Raw genomic sequence first — 16,339 nt, 5'->3', positions numbered from 1 at the left:
CTACTCACATTTCCCAATACAATAGTGAATGTGTCCAGTCAGGATGTAATTCTGTGTTTAATGCAAGTAATAAGACGCTATATCTGTATTCAGTCACTTTTATGAAAAGACTTTCGTATATATTTATTGCAATCATTTACACAAAATATCTACAATAGAAAAACATGTTCATGTATGTACAGACGATCCTCACTACAGATCGCAGCTTTTGAAGAACTTTAAATTTGTGTAATTGTCTTGTGACAGAGAACTCCATCAATCTGGATAAATGTCTTGTGATTCCCCGTACAAATTCTGACTTACAAGTTGCATGGTTGGTTAAGAAGTATTTTTTTCTGTAAAACAAAAAGAAATTGGACTTTGACATTACACTGATTTTTAATAAAGCATGTCAGACCCAACCCAACAGGCATCTGTTTTCCCCAAGTACATCATTGCAACCACTCCTAAATAGCACACTTTGAGATCATAGATTCCCAAATAGCCAGTCATTCTGTTTTTTTAAAGCTTTGAAACATTTATTTTAGGGGTTGCCAATTTGAAGACTAGAGGGCTAAGAATTTTGTTTTGTGCAATTATTTTATTCACAACAAATTTTGTATTCATATTTTTGAAATACATGTAGTAATGTAAACTGAGTGAGTAGCATACTTACATGATTTAAACTGTTCGTTTATCACCAGTTACAACCTTGGCATTGCGATATTTCTGGATATTATCAACTTCTGATCTCAGTTTGTACCAACGTTCCTGCATTCTCACCTGTCTGAGGCTTTGTTGCGACAATCTGGAAATTATCACAAAGAATGAGTTTTTAAAGCACCACATCTGTTGTGTGGCATTGTGTTTGATTTGGACCCATGTGACACTAGTATGTACAACATGTGGTGTGTGGGGCTTTAACCCATAGCAAAAATATTATATTGGCTTGGCCACCGACAACAATCATCCATGGTAACTTCAATTGTATTCTCACCTATTAAACTATATGACATGGGCATTTGAAATACTGAAAACAAAATTGTTTTTTTTTAATTGTTTATTACTATTGTGATTGCAATAAATTGAATGAGTAATGAAATAATAGCAGGTTGATCACATCATGTTAACCATATAAAGCTTGCTTCCCAGCATGCAATGTGAGCCTAAGATGACAGTCGCATTACATACCTCTCAGTGAGGAGATCTTCCACACGTTTATCAACTGTGACATGTACAACATGAGGCTGCGGCTCGCATAATCTTTTCCAGCACTTGTCCAAGGAAGGGAAGGAACGCAGCTGGAACACAAATAATGATGTCATACCACTGTTGGGTACATAGTCTTCATTGGGATCTAACTGAGTTCCTGTAGCATGAAGCAAATTATGATATCATCATCATTAAACTGGAGATACTTGGTAATTCATAATGTCATTAACTGTTTGTCAACAGAAATATCACAAAATATATGTGATGTTCATAATAATAAACCTTACCTTTTACATATAACATTTGTCCATCAGCTCCTATACCAATTACCGGGGCCCAGGGTGATGTAACCTTGTGAGTGACTGGTAAAGTCACTTGACACAGTGATTGACCTTTTGTAATGTCATACAAAATGACATCCCCATTTTGCTGCACAGTCACCACCTGATAAAAAACGCATAATTATTTTTATTAGCCCAATAGTGGAAGGGGGGTTTGTTATAGATACATTTATGCTGACTAAATTTTGACATCACAAACACGACGTAGATCTTGTTCCAGAACGACAGAAATGCTTGATATTGATGAATTAGCCCTAAAAAGACGGCTATTTGGCCATTTTGAATCGGATCACAAAATGACTGCAAGTGTGATTACTAGATGTATGATGTTTGAATGAGATTGGTCTAGGCATGTGCAAGATACAAGTGCAGACAGACATGCAGAGGAGAAATTTTAAATCACTGTTTTTGGAAGTCTGTTAATAAATGCAATGGTAGGTTTACATGTGCTTCTATTTGAGATGTAAATGTGGAATTATAATACCGTATAAATATCACTTTATATACATTGAACTGGATGATACAAACGATATGTTGTGTATATTAACCACTGATATGTGGTTTACAAGTAATAGTGGACTGTCAATCAACTGTGGAAATCGGTGATACATTAATTATTTGCTGCCTTTAATTTCACAATTTTTCGCTATTTTCATTGATAAGTAAAAGTTGCTAATTTAAATTGACATGAACATGTGAAAAAAACATTGCTTACCTGCCAAGTTTGTGAAATTAAATCTCAGTAAAATTGCTCAAAACATGAAAATAGTGAAATTAAATGCAGGTGAAAATAAACAGTTTTATAGTAGTAAAATTATTGTTGACTTACAATTTGTGGAATAGCTGGTAATGATTCTATCAGAGTAAACAACTCTTCCTTTACTGCTCTTCTGTAAATAGATTAATCAATTATTATTGTGTTGAAAACAATAAAGATTATGTTTGAAAAACATTTTTTGAAAGCTTAACAACATACATGTACTGGGTAAAAGGTTTTTCTACATCAGTACGAAATACTAAACAAAACAAGAGATGATGAGAAGCATATCTTCAATAGAGATGCAACAGTGCTTTTACATAAAAAAGCACATGCCCTTCGAAAATACAATATATACAATTAATTATTAAACAAATCTGTGCAGACTGATAGGCCAACATGCACAAATACAAGTTTCCATTACAAGTTACCATGATGATCAATGTAAAATGTTTACAAATTCAACATATCGTATAAAGTATAAACTTTAAAATCATATGGGTTGAGAGCTAGTGTGTGATCGATCATTATTATTATTCAAATGCACACGTATGCAAGTCAATTATGGCTAGTTAATGTTTTTCTGGAGGTCAAACTTATTTCCTGAAATATTCCAAAACCAAAATTTATGGGTCTGTTTCTAAGGGAACAAGAGACTTACTTTGCAGACAATGTGATGATACTGAGATCATCGGATCCTCTACCACACGGTACGACTCTCAAAGTACCATCCATACAACCCACTAAGACTGCTGAGGCTCTTGGTGTTGGATATGGTGGATAGTCATCAAGTGACTGTGGTAGGATACTTGGGTTCACAAATTGTAGATGATTCACACTGCTTTCAGAGCTGATAGTCTGACATGTTATAGGAACACCTATTAAAAAAATATATTCAACAATGTTATATTGTTACAGACAATACAATGTTTTTGAACTACAAGAGACTTCTGGCATAGATTAACCTTTAACCAAAACACCTAATATATTTTTATATACTGATATAATTCTTATTAATATACTTATCTGTAGCCATACAAATTATAGCACTTACCAATATATTTATCCCATACAACTAAAGAACCATTTTGTAGACCAATGACTACTAATGATGTACAAGGACTTGTAGCCATACAAATTATAGCACTTACCAATATATTTATCCTATACAACTAGAGAACCATTTTGTAGACCTATGACTACTAATTATGTACAAGGACTTGTAGCAATACAAATTATAGCACTTACCAATATATTTATCCCATACAACTAGAGAACCATTTTGTAGACCTATAGCTACTAATGATGTACAAGGACTTGTAGCAATACAAATTATAGCACTTACCAATATATTTATCCCATACAACTAGAGAACCATTTTGTAGAGCTATGACTACTAATGATGTACAAGGACTTGTAGCCATACAAATTATAGTACTTACCAATATATTTATCCCATACAACTAAAGAACCATTTTGTAGACCTATGACTACTAATGATGTACAAGGACTTGTAGCAATACAAATTATAGCACTTACCAATATATTTATCCCATACAACTAGAGAACCATTTTGTAGACCTATGACTACTAATGATGTACAAGGACTTGTAGCAATACAAATTATAGCACTTACCAATATATTTATCCCATACAACTAGAGAACCATTTTGTAGACCTATGACTACTAATGATGTACAAGGACTTGTAGCAATACAAATTATAGCACTTACCAATATATTTATCCCATACAACTAGAGAACCATTTTGTAGACCTATAGCTACTAATGATGTACAAGGACTTGTAGCCATACAAATTATAGCACTTACCAATATATTTATCCCATACAACTGAAGAACCATTTTGTAGACCTATGGCTACTAATGATGTACAAGGACTTGTAGCAATACAAATTATAGCACTTACCAATATATTTATCCCATACAACTAGAGAACCATTTTGTAGACCTATGACTACTAATGATGTACAAGGACTTGTAGCCATACAAATTATAGCACTTACCAATATATTTATCCCATACAACTAGAGAACCATTTTGTAGACCTATGACTACTAATGATGTACAAGGACTTGTAGCAATACAAATTATAGCACTTACCAATATATTTATCCCATACAACTAGAGAACCATTTTGTAGACCTATGACTACTAATTATGTACAAGGACTTGTAGCAATACAAATTATAGCACTTACCAATATATTTATCCCATACAACTAGAGAACCATTTTGTAGACCTATGACTACTAATGATGTACAAGGACTTGTAGCCATACAAATTATAGCACTTACCAATATATTTATCCCATACAACTAGAGAACCATTTTGTAGACCTATAGCTACTAATGATGTACAAGGACTTGTAGCAATACAAATTATAGCACTTACCAATATATTTATCCCATACAACTAGAGAACCATTTTGTAGACCTATAGCTACTAATGATGTACAAGGACTTGTAGCCATACAAATTATAGCACTTACCAATATATTTATCCCATACAACTGAAGAACCATTTTGTAGACCTATGACTACTAATGATGTACAAGGACTTGTAGCCATACAAATTATAGCACTTACCAATATATTTATCCCATACAACTAGAGAACCATTTTGTAGACCTATAGCTACTAATGATGTACAAGGACTTGTAGCAATACAAGTTATAGCACTTGCATTAGGCCATAGCATGTCAGGTTTATGCTCAATATCTAGAAAGGAGACAAATTATTTAATGTAAGTATTTGGTATAAATATCAAACAAGCTAGCAAATCTGTTGAAAATTATACAAATTATCAATTAATTTTACATATTTATTGATTTGGTGATTCACTTCAATGAGTCATCACAAATGCTGATTACCGGTAGTGTGTATAATGAGCACAGATACATGTAGAGGTGATTTGGGTAACTGTAAAGGGCTTATTATTACCTGGGTTTGTTTTAGCTTATTTTGCTGATATGTATAAAGTGTGCAAAATTAAAACCCAGTGAATATCTAAACTTAACAATAGAATGTTTTGTTTCTTTCACAAACCAGTGAAGTTTAAAACCTAGTGAACATCAAATCCACTAAAATTAAACCTAGCAAATATTTTGTACTCAAGAAATCGACTACTGTAAAATACTTTATTTTCGCTGAAAAGACATTTTGGCTGTTTTATAAAGTCTATATCACTGATTTTTGATGAATTGAATGTAAAATATAGAAAAAAAGGTATTTCCTCTGAATTTCATTTTCACTGATTCATACCCTAATCGAAAATTACACAAACGAATCACAAGTGAAATTAAAGTACTGTATAGTAGTAGGTAATGAAATTACTGTAAAATGACTAATATTCACTGGGTTTAAATTTCACTGATTTATCATTTCAGGCATATTCAGTGGGTTTTAAATTCACGGTTTCGTCATTTAGATAATGTGTTCTATGCTAAATTTTACATATTCACTGTGTTTTAATTTAGCGCATTTTTCCAGTCAGCGAAATAAGCTAAATTAAAACCCAGTGAATAATTACCCCCTTTACAGTACACAGATTCAGCTATACAGACTAATAATCTATGGAGAAAAATAAAATTCAATGATCTGAGTGAATATCATAATTGACAGCATTCTCAAAGTGCAAATTACTTATTTCCCACATAAAAGCATGTTACACAGATTGAATCATGATGTTAACAAATTGGTATAAGCACTACATTTAATCAATATTATACCAAAAGGAAAAAATTACATATAGAAATCACTAACAGCTCATATTTATCCTGTCACTATGGATGAAATATAATGATATACAAACAGACTCCTACACTAAATACTAAACATGGATTAGGTTTGACAAATGGGATCATATTTCAAGATTAACTCATTATCATTATGGATATAAATCAATCAATGCCAGCTGGATTAATGATAAATGTCTAATAACAAAATCATTTAATCAGGTTTCAATGTGTAATATGCAAACCCCCAATGGAATGAGTCCCACTGAGTCTGACTGAATGTAAATAGAGAGCAAACAATCATAAAATAGTTTGTAAATTTTAATCATTTGAATGCTAGACCAGCACTTGAGAATGGATTTTCAGCATTGAGTGACAGCAAACACTAGAGGTAAGCAATCAAGTTGAGTAGCCATCAACTAATGCATGTGGTGACAAGAATGAAGTGAATACAATGTCTATCAAATAAATGTCACTGCATGTATGTTTTGGAGTCTGAAATACATACAATTCTGGGTTATCTTTAGTGTATGTTAATATTTATCACAAAACCAGAATCATATTTATGTTTATAGTATTATGGATGAGGTTGATAGACAGTATACAGTGTTAGAAGAGTGTAGATTTTTTCTGCTTGTAAGTATACTTTCAATCACACTTACCAATGCTACCAGAACGCTTGTCAGTAGGTGCTATAAGGAAATCATTAAAATGAAAAAAGAAGAAAAAACACCACAAATGGGTGTAGTCATGTGAAAAATAAAAATTAATCACAATAGGATGCATGATGATGAATTTTTATTTCAGTATGAAACAAAATAAATATGATGTGGAGAGGAGTCAGGCAAGGAAAGAGTTAGGTGAGATAATGTTAGGAAAGATGTGAAAGCAGGTAAGTTTTGGAGAGGAGTTAGGCAAGACCTAATTAGGATTATGACTAAAGTGCTGGTTGACTGATGTGGAACTGGTCATGCTTGTACACTCAATAAATCAAACAGGAGGAAGGTTTAGGGAAATTGAACTAGGACACCACAAATGATCTAATTGGATTGTGCTCCTAGAAATCAATGTTTTTTATACAATCTGTATAATGCTGGTCAGCACCAACCACCTTTCTGTTGTACACACACTCTTTGCAGGTAACATCACAGTGGATTTAAGAAAACTGATGACAATTGGCATGAAAAATTTAATCATAACACTGCGACGGAAGAGTACAGTAGTTACACTGAATCACTTTATTTTAATAATCATAGTACCTCCAGTATGAAGTCTCCACTGATATTGATATTAGAGTAATTTCATTTTAGTCATATTGAGTTTTTCCATAATATATGAAATGATATAGTAGATAAAATAGATGAAATAAATCAAAACAAGATATTCGAATAAGCCACAACTCTGAGTTGATTGGACAGTTTGTCAAATCTATACACTATATATCAACCAAACGGTGAGTGAATATGAGTGAATACAATGTAAACCTTATACCTTTAGCTGTTTTGAGTAGATTATAGTGATATATATTAGATGAACCACTCCAGTAAGCAGCTACACTGTTTGGTCTGCCAGCAGTTGCTGCAGACTCCAAACCAGCAGGTAACAATCGACCAGCATTCAAAAACACAACATTCGGATGTTGCCTAGAAAATAAATGAACCCACAATTGAATTTCATTAAACTAAAGATTATCACAAAAATGTATTATCAATATTCTAAACAACCTACTTATAAAATAGTGTCTGTCACACCCTTAACCTTTCACCACCAGTTCCCAGTTTCCATCACAAATTCCCAAAATAGTCCGGTTTATAGTCTGCACTCTAAGAAGATTGGGACAAAAATAACCAAATTTTTTTTTGAGTAAAAACTGAAAATTGATTCAAACTTTGTCTGTTGGCTCCAAAATTAGGGTTCATTTCCAGAAATATTAAAAAAAATAAGAAAAAAAAAGTATAGAAAAATTTGGGCAAGAAAGTTAGGTGGTGAAAAGGTTGAAGCTGTTTAAATTGAAGTACCGGTAATTACACTTTTTTATTGGTAGATTTATCTCAAAATGCCTCCTGGTTTTTCTGAAAGGTTCAAGTATTGACATTTGTAACATGAGTGTTTTAACACATTTATAACCAAAATTAACAATATATGTTGTTAATTAAACACTCTACTTCATTCAGTAAAACACATTATAATTTTCTTTCTCATCAGACAAAGTTAGGATGACAAATAAGAACTGCATGCAACGAATACTACAGATGAGACAAATAGCAATGTTTTAATGAAGACAGGAATACCTTGGTAAGCCATCTGTTTCATCTTCTTTGCAGTATTGCAGATCTTTTTCATGGTGTAAATTAAAAGTAGCTTTTCGTAATTCTAAATGCTGAGTCAGGATGGCATGATTACTTCCTGAGCCAATCACAGAACCATCATCAATAGTCTTGAAAGCACTGTGTGCAGAAGTCGCTGGGTTCCCTGAGAATAATAAGTATTAGGTGTGAAGGAGATACAGATACAAAAAAACATCAAACTACCATTAATCACAGAAAATCCTGGAAAAGGTGAGATTATAGTATTCTATAGAGATGATTGAAATATTAGCATTATATATTTTTGGGGTAACTTAGAAGTCACAGCTTTGCGTTTGCGTACTTTCTACAAAACTCCATTTGAGCGATGCTGTTAAACCTGATGAAGTCGATCTGTATCCTATTTTTCTTCTTGAAAAAAAACATTTATTTTTACCACCAAGTTATTTTTTACAATGCCAAAAGATCGTCCATGTGCTGAATCATTGCCAATGGGTGGTCGATGGGCAATGTTTAAGATAAATACGGTACTTTTGTAAAAGTACTTACCGACTAATGGTGCAGGAGGCTTAATTCTGAGTATAAGTGTTGGCTTTGATAGGTTAGCTACATTGATTTGTTGTGTTGATATACTCTGTGTTGTGGTTGATGTCACTGCAGGCACTGGTGAAGTATTTCTTGGTGATTGAGGCTTAGGAGAGGCAAGAGACTGTGATAAATGTGTGATCATGACTCGCTATCATGACAATTTTTGTAATTCAAAAGACTGTCACTGGGCTTTATAAATCATTTTTCCATTACATTTAAAATCCTTGGTACATTTTGTACAAGAACAAGTTTATGACTTGAATTAGAAACAAAATAATCATATAAACAATAGTTTATGTCATGAAATGAACAAAAATGAAAGCAACATAAAAAATGTACATTTCAAAAAAAACATTGAAGGACGGAAAGCTTCACTGTGTCAGCTATGTTTACAAGAGAAATAAAATGCATATCAAGACCTGTACTCAAATGGTTGGATCCAGTTACCCTGATATCGTTCAATGTAATCCATTAACTAACACAAGTCATTCAGTCATTCACATTGGTGAATCTCAACACTAACACACTACATGTAGTTCCAAACACAATTGTTTCCTTAAAACCTGATTACTAAATATTTATTTTTTGGAAACTAAACACACAAACATCCAAACTGTTGGACACATATCATTCTTAATTAATCCTGAATCAGTTTTAGTAGTTAGTTCTAAATTCAGTTTAAAACTATTACCTGACTCTGGTTGCCAGCAGCAGCATCTAAATTTGAAGCTCCATCAGAGGGGTGACTTGTGTCCATGTCAGTTTCAGTTTCCTATGATAAAAATGTTTAATATTAATATTTATATGATGCACTATGCACATCAGTGACTCATTGTGTGAAAGTGTATCTTTAATATTGCACTGTGTACAGAGCCAATTTACATATGAAAATTAATGAAAATTAATACCATAATCAGCAATTTGATAAAATGACAGACAAATCACTGAAATTCAACAGGATTGTATTTGAAGTAAAACAAATTCTGAAATAAATAGTTGTCAAGGAATCACTATTAAAAACAAATTTATTTACCTTCTCTTTTTCAACTGGTGATGGTGGTTTTGGTGGATGTTGTTGTTTTAATAACGTAGCATGTGCTGCTTCAAACTCCCTTATCCAGTTATCACGTGGTAGTCTAAAAATCTCAACCCAACAGTCTGACCCATCTATTCAGTAAATGGAATAATCCCAGTTTAGGTAAAATTGAATGGGACCAAATGTGTTAGATAAATTATGTAGCAAACTGCAAAAAACAACAACAATTGCTATGCTGGACATGGGAGTAGTGAACTTGTCAACTTTTCATTAATTTTGCCAGTTAGGATGTCACAGTGACCTGTACAAATTTTTGTCAGTGCAAAATGCTCTCTAATTATAAAAGCAGAACATATCTAGCATATATACATGTATTCAATTATAAAAATTACAGACAATTTTTATGGACAGCACAATTGGACAGTACATCATTTTAAAATTTTGTTTGAAGCTTTGAATTACTACTGCAACGATGAATTACCAGGGTATGTCAATTTTTCTGTTACCTTTAAATATGAAGACTACATGTCTCAAAGTGGCACGTACTTCAACGTATGTACACATAGTACAATACACATAGTATCATTACTCATACTTACTTTCAAGAGTTATGGCTATGTAGTCTCCATCACTGGATAACTGACAATTTGATGCTAGTGCTTTAGTTGCACTTTCTGTTTCTGTCAACACCTTCAATAGATGTAAGCCTTCATAAGCACAACAGAATAATCTACATGCGCCTGTGAATACAAATATTGAATATCAGCAGCTGTTAATGTATTCACACAAAGATAATACATCTTGCTTTGTGCATATAATAATAGGCCAATGAATTCACTGTAGTAAAAATATTATTAATTGTTTGTTGAGTGAAAAACTGATTGTTTTTCAATTACACATGTATTAAAATAGTGAACTCCTCCCTCCTCCCAAGGGGTGTCGCATTAAATGATAACTAGCTCTGATTGAATTAATAATTGAATTTACAGTCATTTGTGGCATGATTGTTGATCCACTAGACTATTCTGTCAGGCATTAGTGGGGTCTGATGCCATTCAGCTGGCAAGGGCATCACTCATGCCAGCTGAATGGCATCAGACCCCACTAACGCCTGACAGAATAGTCGGTCTCATCCGCAAGATCCGTGTTCGCATTGTCTGCAAAAATCACAGATTTGCTAGTACCTTATCACCCATTATGTCAACAAACAAATAAACTCTGCCCTGAATGGTCACTCTTTGATGTCATTATCTGACATTCCTGCAATTTGATTGGTACCGACAAAACATTGTCAGGGGAAGTGTAAAACTACATCTTTCTGTCAGGCGTTTGTTGGGTTTGGAGCACCGCGGAGGGTGCAACAGATGTGACCTTATCAGGCTACTTGAATACTAATTGTAAACAAACACATATATCAAGCTTTTTTACACGTAAAAAGAATTGTAATATAACACAAATTCAGAAAGGTTTTCTTGTTAAAGCAAGAGGTTTTAGTTTAGGCTGAATAAATCAAACTTCATCATTGTCATATAAGAAATGATTTGAACTAAATCTTAGAATTTATTAAGTTCCACAATAATGTATTGTAAGTTTTAACAAGAGTAAAAGAGCTACTAGATAAGAAGATATGCTGCACATCAAAAGTTGATGCTGTATCAACTTACCCATATCGTCTATAGTTGCTATTAGATACATCTGGACAGACATTAAGCAAACATTCATACTGGTTATTTCAACATTGTCATCTTGCCAGTGTGCTACTTTACTCTGACTTGCTGCATCTATAACGGCTAGGCCATTAGGTAGGCCAATAAATATGTAGCGACCATCTATGCTGTCAGCTAGGCAAGTTGCTTTACCAAAATCCTGACAAAATAATAGCAATATAAAGAAAAACTTGTATTAGATTAGAGCAATATTAGACAAGCCACCAACCCATGATCGATGAAAACACTTACGTATATGACATACATGTATATCGGTAATTATATGTTCAGTTGAAAGAGGGGGTGGTTTGAGTAGTGCAAGAGCCATACCATCAATACGAGTTAAAGATACTACCCTCAAGTAAGAAAACATTTGAAAACAGCAATCTTTGAGAACAAGTGTTTATATATAGTAGACCATATATTGCAATTCCAAATCATAGTGAATTGAGGGATAGTTTTGACCATACTGAACACAACTAAGCCAATCACCAAGCATGTCTGCTTGTGCAATCTAATATATCTATTCCACAATGCATTAAAATCTAGAATTGTGATGGTCTGTGCAATTAATACTTTAACAGACTGCATGATCACAATAGGTGATTTACCATTCACAGCGAGATCTTGCGTAATTCATGAAGGGTGTGAATAGAATCTCTGCTGCAAAAATCAGATGATTTGATTTTGAACCTGAATTTTTTTTTAAGTTCAATGTCAAAATACTGATAATATTATTCAACAATTATTCAAATATTACCAATTTCACTACCCCTAAAACTGCCTGTGGCTAGCTAGTGATCATGGAAGTTAATACCAACCTGCATTTGCACTGCACATTCATATTGTGGTGGCCGAATGCGGGATTTTTCTGCAACTCGTGCGGCTTCCCTATCACTGAGTATTTCCCAAACATCATCAGTAAGTCGACTGAGAATTTTGTCAACAAGCCGAAATGGTTGAGGGAGTTGATCGTGTAACTGTTCTGGGTCCGTCAGAAAATCGTCATCATCGCTCAACAGTTCACTTAACGATGGTGGTGTTATGGACAACAAATTCTTCCTGACGTATACCGGCATCTCGACTAAAGATATGCACGTTAAGATTGAAAGAATCGAGGTTTTGTTAAAATGAGTAAAACAAGTGATGATAACATAACACAAGCGTCAATCTGCTGTTAGGTCGCCATTTTTAGTCTAGCAACGGAGCTCAGAACGAGGCCATGTGAACTTTCACCTTTAAGACTCCATGACCATTAAAAATTGGTTCACGTTCATAATTATTTAGTTCAAAATTCAATTTAGCCAAAATTAAGCAATATTTACACTTATGCACAGCATTCATTTTTCATAATCATAGCTTAAAAAAAAAAGAACCGAGTGAGCCAAGGTGAGAAAGTGTAATCACCTTTGACCTAATAATGCGTGATCACCTGATAAGGATAGAAATTCATTTTGATCGCATGACTCCTGCAAGGGCTCGCGTGTTTTTTTTAAACCGGTGTTGTGTCAGGCCTGGTTAGGTAAACATGTGGTAATTGTTTCAAACGATCTAGCGTCATTCATTGATACTAAATTCTTATAATGGACCTTGTTTCGCAAATTATCAAGTTTAATTCACAGACGTCTGGTAGAGACAAACTTTGCAGGTATGTACGTACTTAAACTTAGAGTTTGTATAATGCGGTGGTTGGCACCGAAGTTGATATAGTCCACATTATGATCGCACATTTAAACAACTTATTTTTTCGTATTTACCGATACATTCCTGACCATGGCGGAAAGAACAGACCCCCTCCTATACATGAACTATTAAACAACGACCGATAAAACATTTTTGAAGTGCCACGCCCAGCTTCTTAAAGTAAAAGTTTTCTTGTTAAATATCATCATTTCTGTTACAATTTTACAGGTTTTTCCAGTATGGTAGTAAGTGTTCATGGTGGTATTTACAGAAACTATCAACAGATAAAACGTTTACAGAAAAAGCCAAGAAATTAGAAAACACACTTAGTGCAACCAGAAAATGTGAGTACCGGTAATGAGTACAGTTATACTATATATATATATATATATATATATATATATATGCAATCATTGTAACCAACTAGAAGATATAAAAGCACGCCTTTCCCCCGGAATACAAAATATAGAAAAACATTCAAATTAAGATTTTGATGTGTCAGAAAGCAAAGACAAAATCTAAATACATGGTAATCATTCTTAAAAGTTGTGTGATTCACAAAAACATATTTTATTGTTTTGTTTTATATCTCTATAACGTTTTCTGCTCAAATACAAAAGTCAGTATTCTTCTCTTTATCTTATCTTTATATTATTAGTAACCATGGTCTAGACATGGTTAGGCAGTATTATGTACAGATTTATAACACTGCTGATACAAAGTGATTTTACTCTGTTCATTTCTCCACCAAAATCTACCTTTCTTTTCTAATCTGTATATTTATCAATAATGATCTTTGAAAATAACACCTGTAATTACAAGCCTTATGTTTACTACTGAAGCATTTGTGAATTACTATACTCATAATACAACATAGAAAGGTTAGAATCCTTGACCCACATAAACCTACATTGAGCTGTGTAGACTGAAATGTTATCTACCAGTTGTAATCTACTCACCCAGAACTGGCTGGAACCAGAGTTTTGACCTAAACCATAATTGATAAGGTGATTGAAAAATTATATGAACTCAGTTTCAGTTGATTAAATTCATGCTCTATGGAGGTACAAAAAAAAAGATTTTTTTACCTGCATGAAGTTAATGTTTATTTTGGGTACAGACTGTGGTTTGCTCTGCTACTGATAAGCTACAGCTTGCCAAATCATTTTTATTCAACCTGATATCACAATGTCAGCATCAATGCTAGCATTCAAAGCAAGAAAGACTTTGTATCCACCAGTAAGTCTCTCTGACCATAAAACAAATCACTAACTTAAATGTTTGGTCTTATTTTACAGTACTAAGATTTGGCAAAAGTTTTGAGATGGTTCAAGAGGCCTTGACAACTATCCATTTGAATGATGTATTTCTCCGTGTTACCATAACGATTGCCAAACTCAACACAGCTGTCTATCTTCTTATTGACCATATCCTGTGGGCAGAAAAAGTGGGACTGTTGGTGCTATTAAACAAGAAATACTACAGGGAACTCTCAGCTCAATTTTGGCTGGTCACTCTTATCCTCAACTTGTCTCGTGATTTATATGAAATTTTAGAATCACTGAAAAAAGCATCAGGATATAACAAGAGCAAAACAGATAATAAGTCATGTATGCCAAATGGAATGGTTGCTAATGGCGACATGTTACAGTTACAGCTACTCCACAAGTGTCTTATAAATAACCCACCGCTTGCTTTGGATACTATGAAAAATGCTGCCGATATTTTGCTTCCACTCTCAATTCTCGGTTTCATCAGAATATCTCCAGGACAGCAAGGAATTCTGGGAATTATATCATCATTTATTGGAATCATGACTGTTTGGAATAGTGCCTTGAGACTAAGGCCTTAAAATCTGCCAACAATTTAGAATACAATTGGTTTTTTTGATAAGTTTGTCAGGATAATAGCAAATTCTAGACATTTTAACCAAAATGTGAAACAGCAAGGGTCAATTTTTTTTATTCGTAGATAATCAGATTACCAGTACATAAATATATGATTCATCAACTGATTTGCATACCAAATATATCGGCGGCAATTCTGACCCCTATGCAAATACTATAATTCGAAGTATTAAATTCTAAAAATATCTGTGCAATTTTTAACTCATTTCAAGCATTATTATTCAGATTTTATAATTTGATTGATTACTGTTTTGTGTATAATGTGTAAAAGGTTTGTCATGACTGTAAAACCATTGAATGTGTATAAAACTATACTTAAATATTAAACACTGAGAAGGGGGGTTAAAAGTCCTACATTTCCTCTGTAAAAATTAAAAAAATTGTTTTTATATTTATAGACATCAAAAAGTACATTGTAAGATACTATAAATCTTTTTTCATGATGACATTGAGTAAAATTTTGAAATATATCCTTACCATAGTAAACAATGCTACAAAAAATCCAATTTTCACTGTATTTTATTGATCAATTTTCTCCAAACTGAGATCACTGACCCCATTTTTTAATTAATTTTTTCATCCTTGTAACATATCAAATATTTAAAAATAAAGAAAATTACAATATTTTTTATTTTTGCATAGTGGTCTACCTTGATAGAAAACCATGAATAAAAAATGCTTCTTCAAACATTCATACACTGTTTCTGATTACCAGTAGTCCCCATTTTGGATGAAATAGAGAACTTAATTTGGATTCTCTTCGGAGCCATTTCTCAGAAAAGCATTGACCTATCACATCACAGACCATATACGACTTGCACATGCATGTCGATTTTCATTACCATAAGATCAAATTTGGCTGATTTGGTTCTGAAAAAAATGTCCTAATCAATGAATGCATGCACACATTCACAGTACACATTTTTAGTCTTCGTTCGGACGAAGTCCGAAAACGGGGACTTATAATTCGGTCTCCGTCCATGTGTCTGTGCGTCCGTCCGGAGTCATATCTCAGAATCCCCTGGACCGATTCTGTTCATTCTTTGCATGTGCCTAGTACTTTATGTGGG

General features: G+C 33.3%; 2 protein-coding genes across 2 annotated transcripts; one reads left to right on the top strand and one right to left on the bottom strand.

The window, feature by feature from the left end:
• Positions 1–97: 97 nt before the first annotated feature.
• Positions 98–13,013, bottom strand: LOC100370122 (WD repeat-containing protein 93-like). Its single transcript, XM_085507204.1, has 16 exons — positions 12,501–13,013; positions 11,638–11,839; positions 10,573–10,713; positions 9,971–10,104; positions 9,629–9,709; positions 8,899–9,040; positions 8,335–8,515; positions 7,535–7,686; positions 6,706–6,735; positions 4,896–5,027; positions 2,951–3,167; positions 2,362–2,422; positions 1,479–1,635; positions 1,171–1,348; positions 656–787; positions 98–335 (listed from the first exon to the last, which is right to left on the bottom strand). Exons 1-15 carry the CDS (start codon positions 12,756–12,758, stop codon positions 661–663), a joined length of 2,193 nt encoding a protein of 730 aa, XP_085363330.1. The 5' UTR covers positions 12,759–13,013; the 3' UTR covers positions 98–335; positions 656–660.
• Positions 13,014–13,133: 120 nt separating this feature from the next.
• Positions 13,134–15,900, top strand: LOC100369977 (peroxisomal membrane protein 11B-like). Its single transcript, XM_002738545.3, has 3 exons — positions 13,134–13,327; positions 13,591–13,706; positions 14,661–15,900. Exons 1-3 carry the CDS (start codon positions 13,263–13,265, stop codon positions 15,212–15,214), a joined length of 735 nt encoding a protein of 244 aa, XP_002738591.1. The 5' UTR covers positions 13,134–13,262; the 3' UTR covers positions 15,215–15,900.
• The last annotated feature ends 439 nt before the right edge of the window (positions 15,901–16,339 follow it).

The sequence above is a fragment of the Saccoglossus kowalevskii genome, chromosome 13 (genome assembly GCF_978046115.1).
Source record: "Saccoglossus kowalevskii chromosome 13, keSacKowa6.1, whole genome shotgun sequence".
Lineage (NCBI taxonomy): Eukaryota > Metazoa > Hemichordata > Enteropneusta > Harrimaniidae > Saccoglossus > Saccoglossus kowalevskii.
Note: the sequence above shows the minus strand (reverse complement) of the source record. Positions and strands in the feature narration are given on the sequence as shown.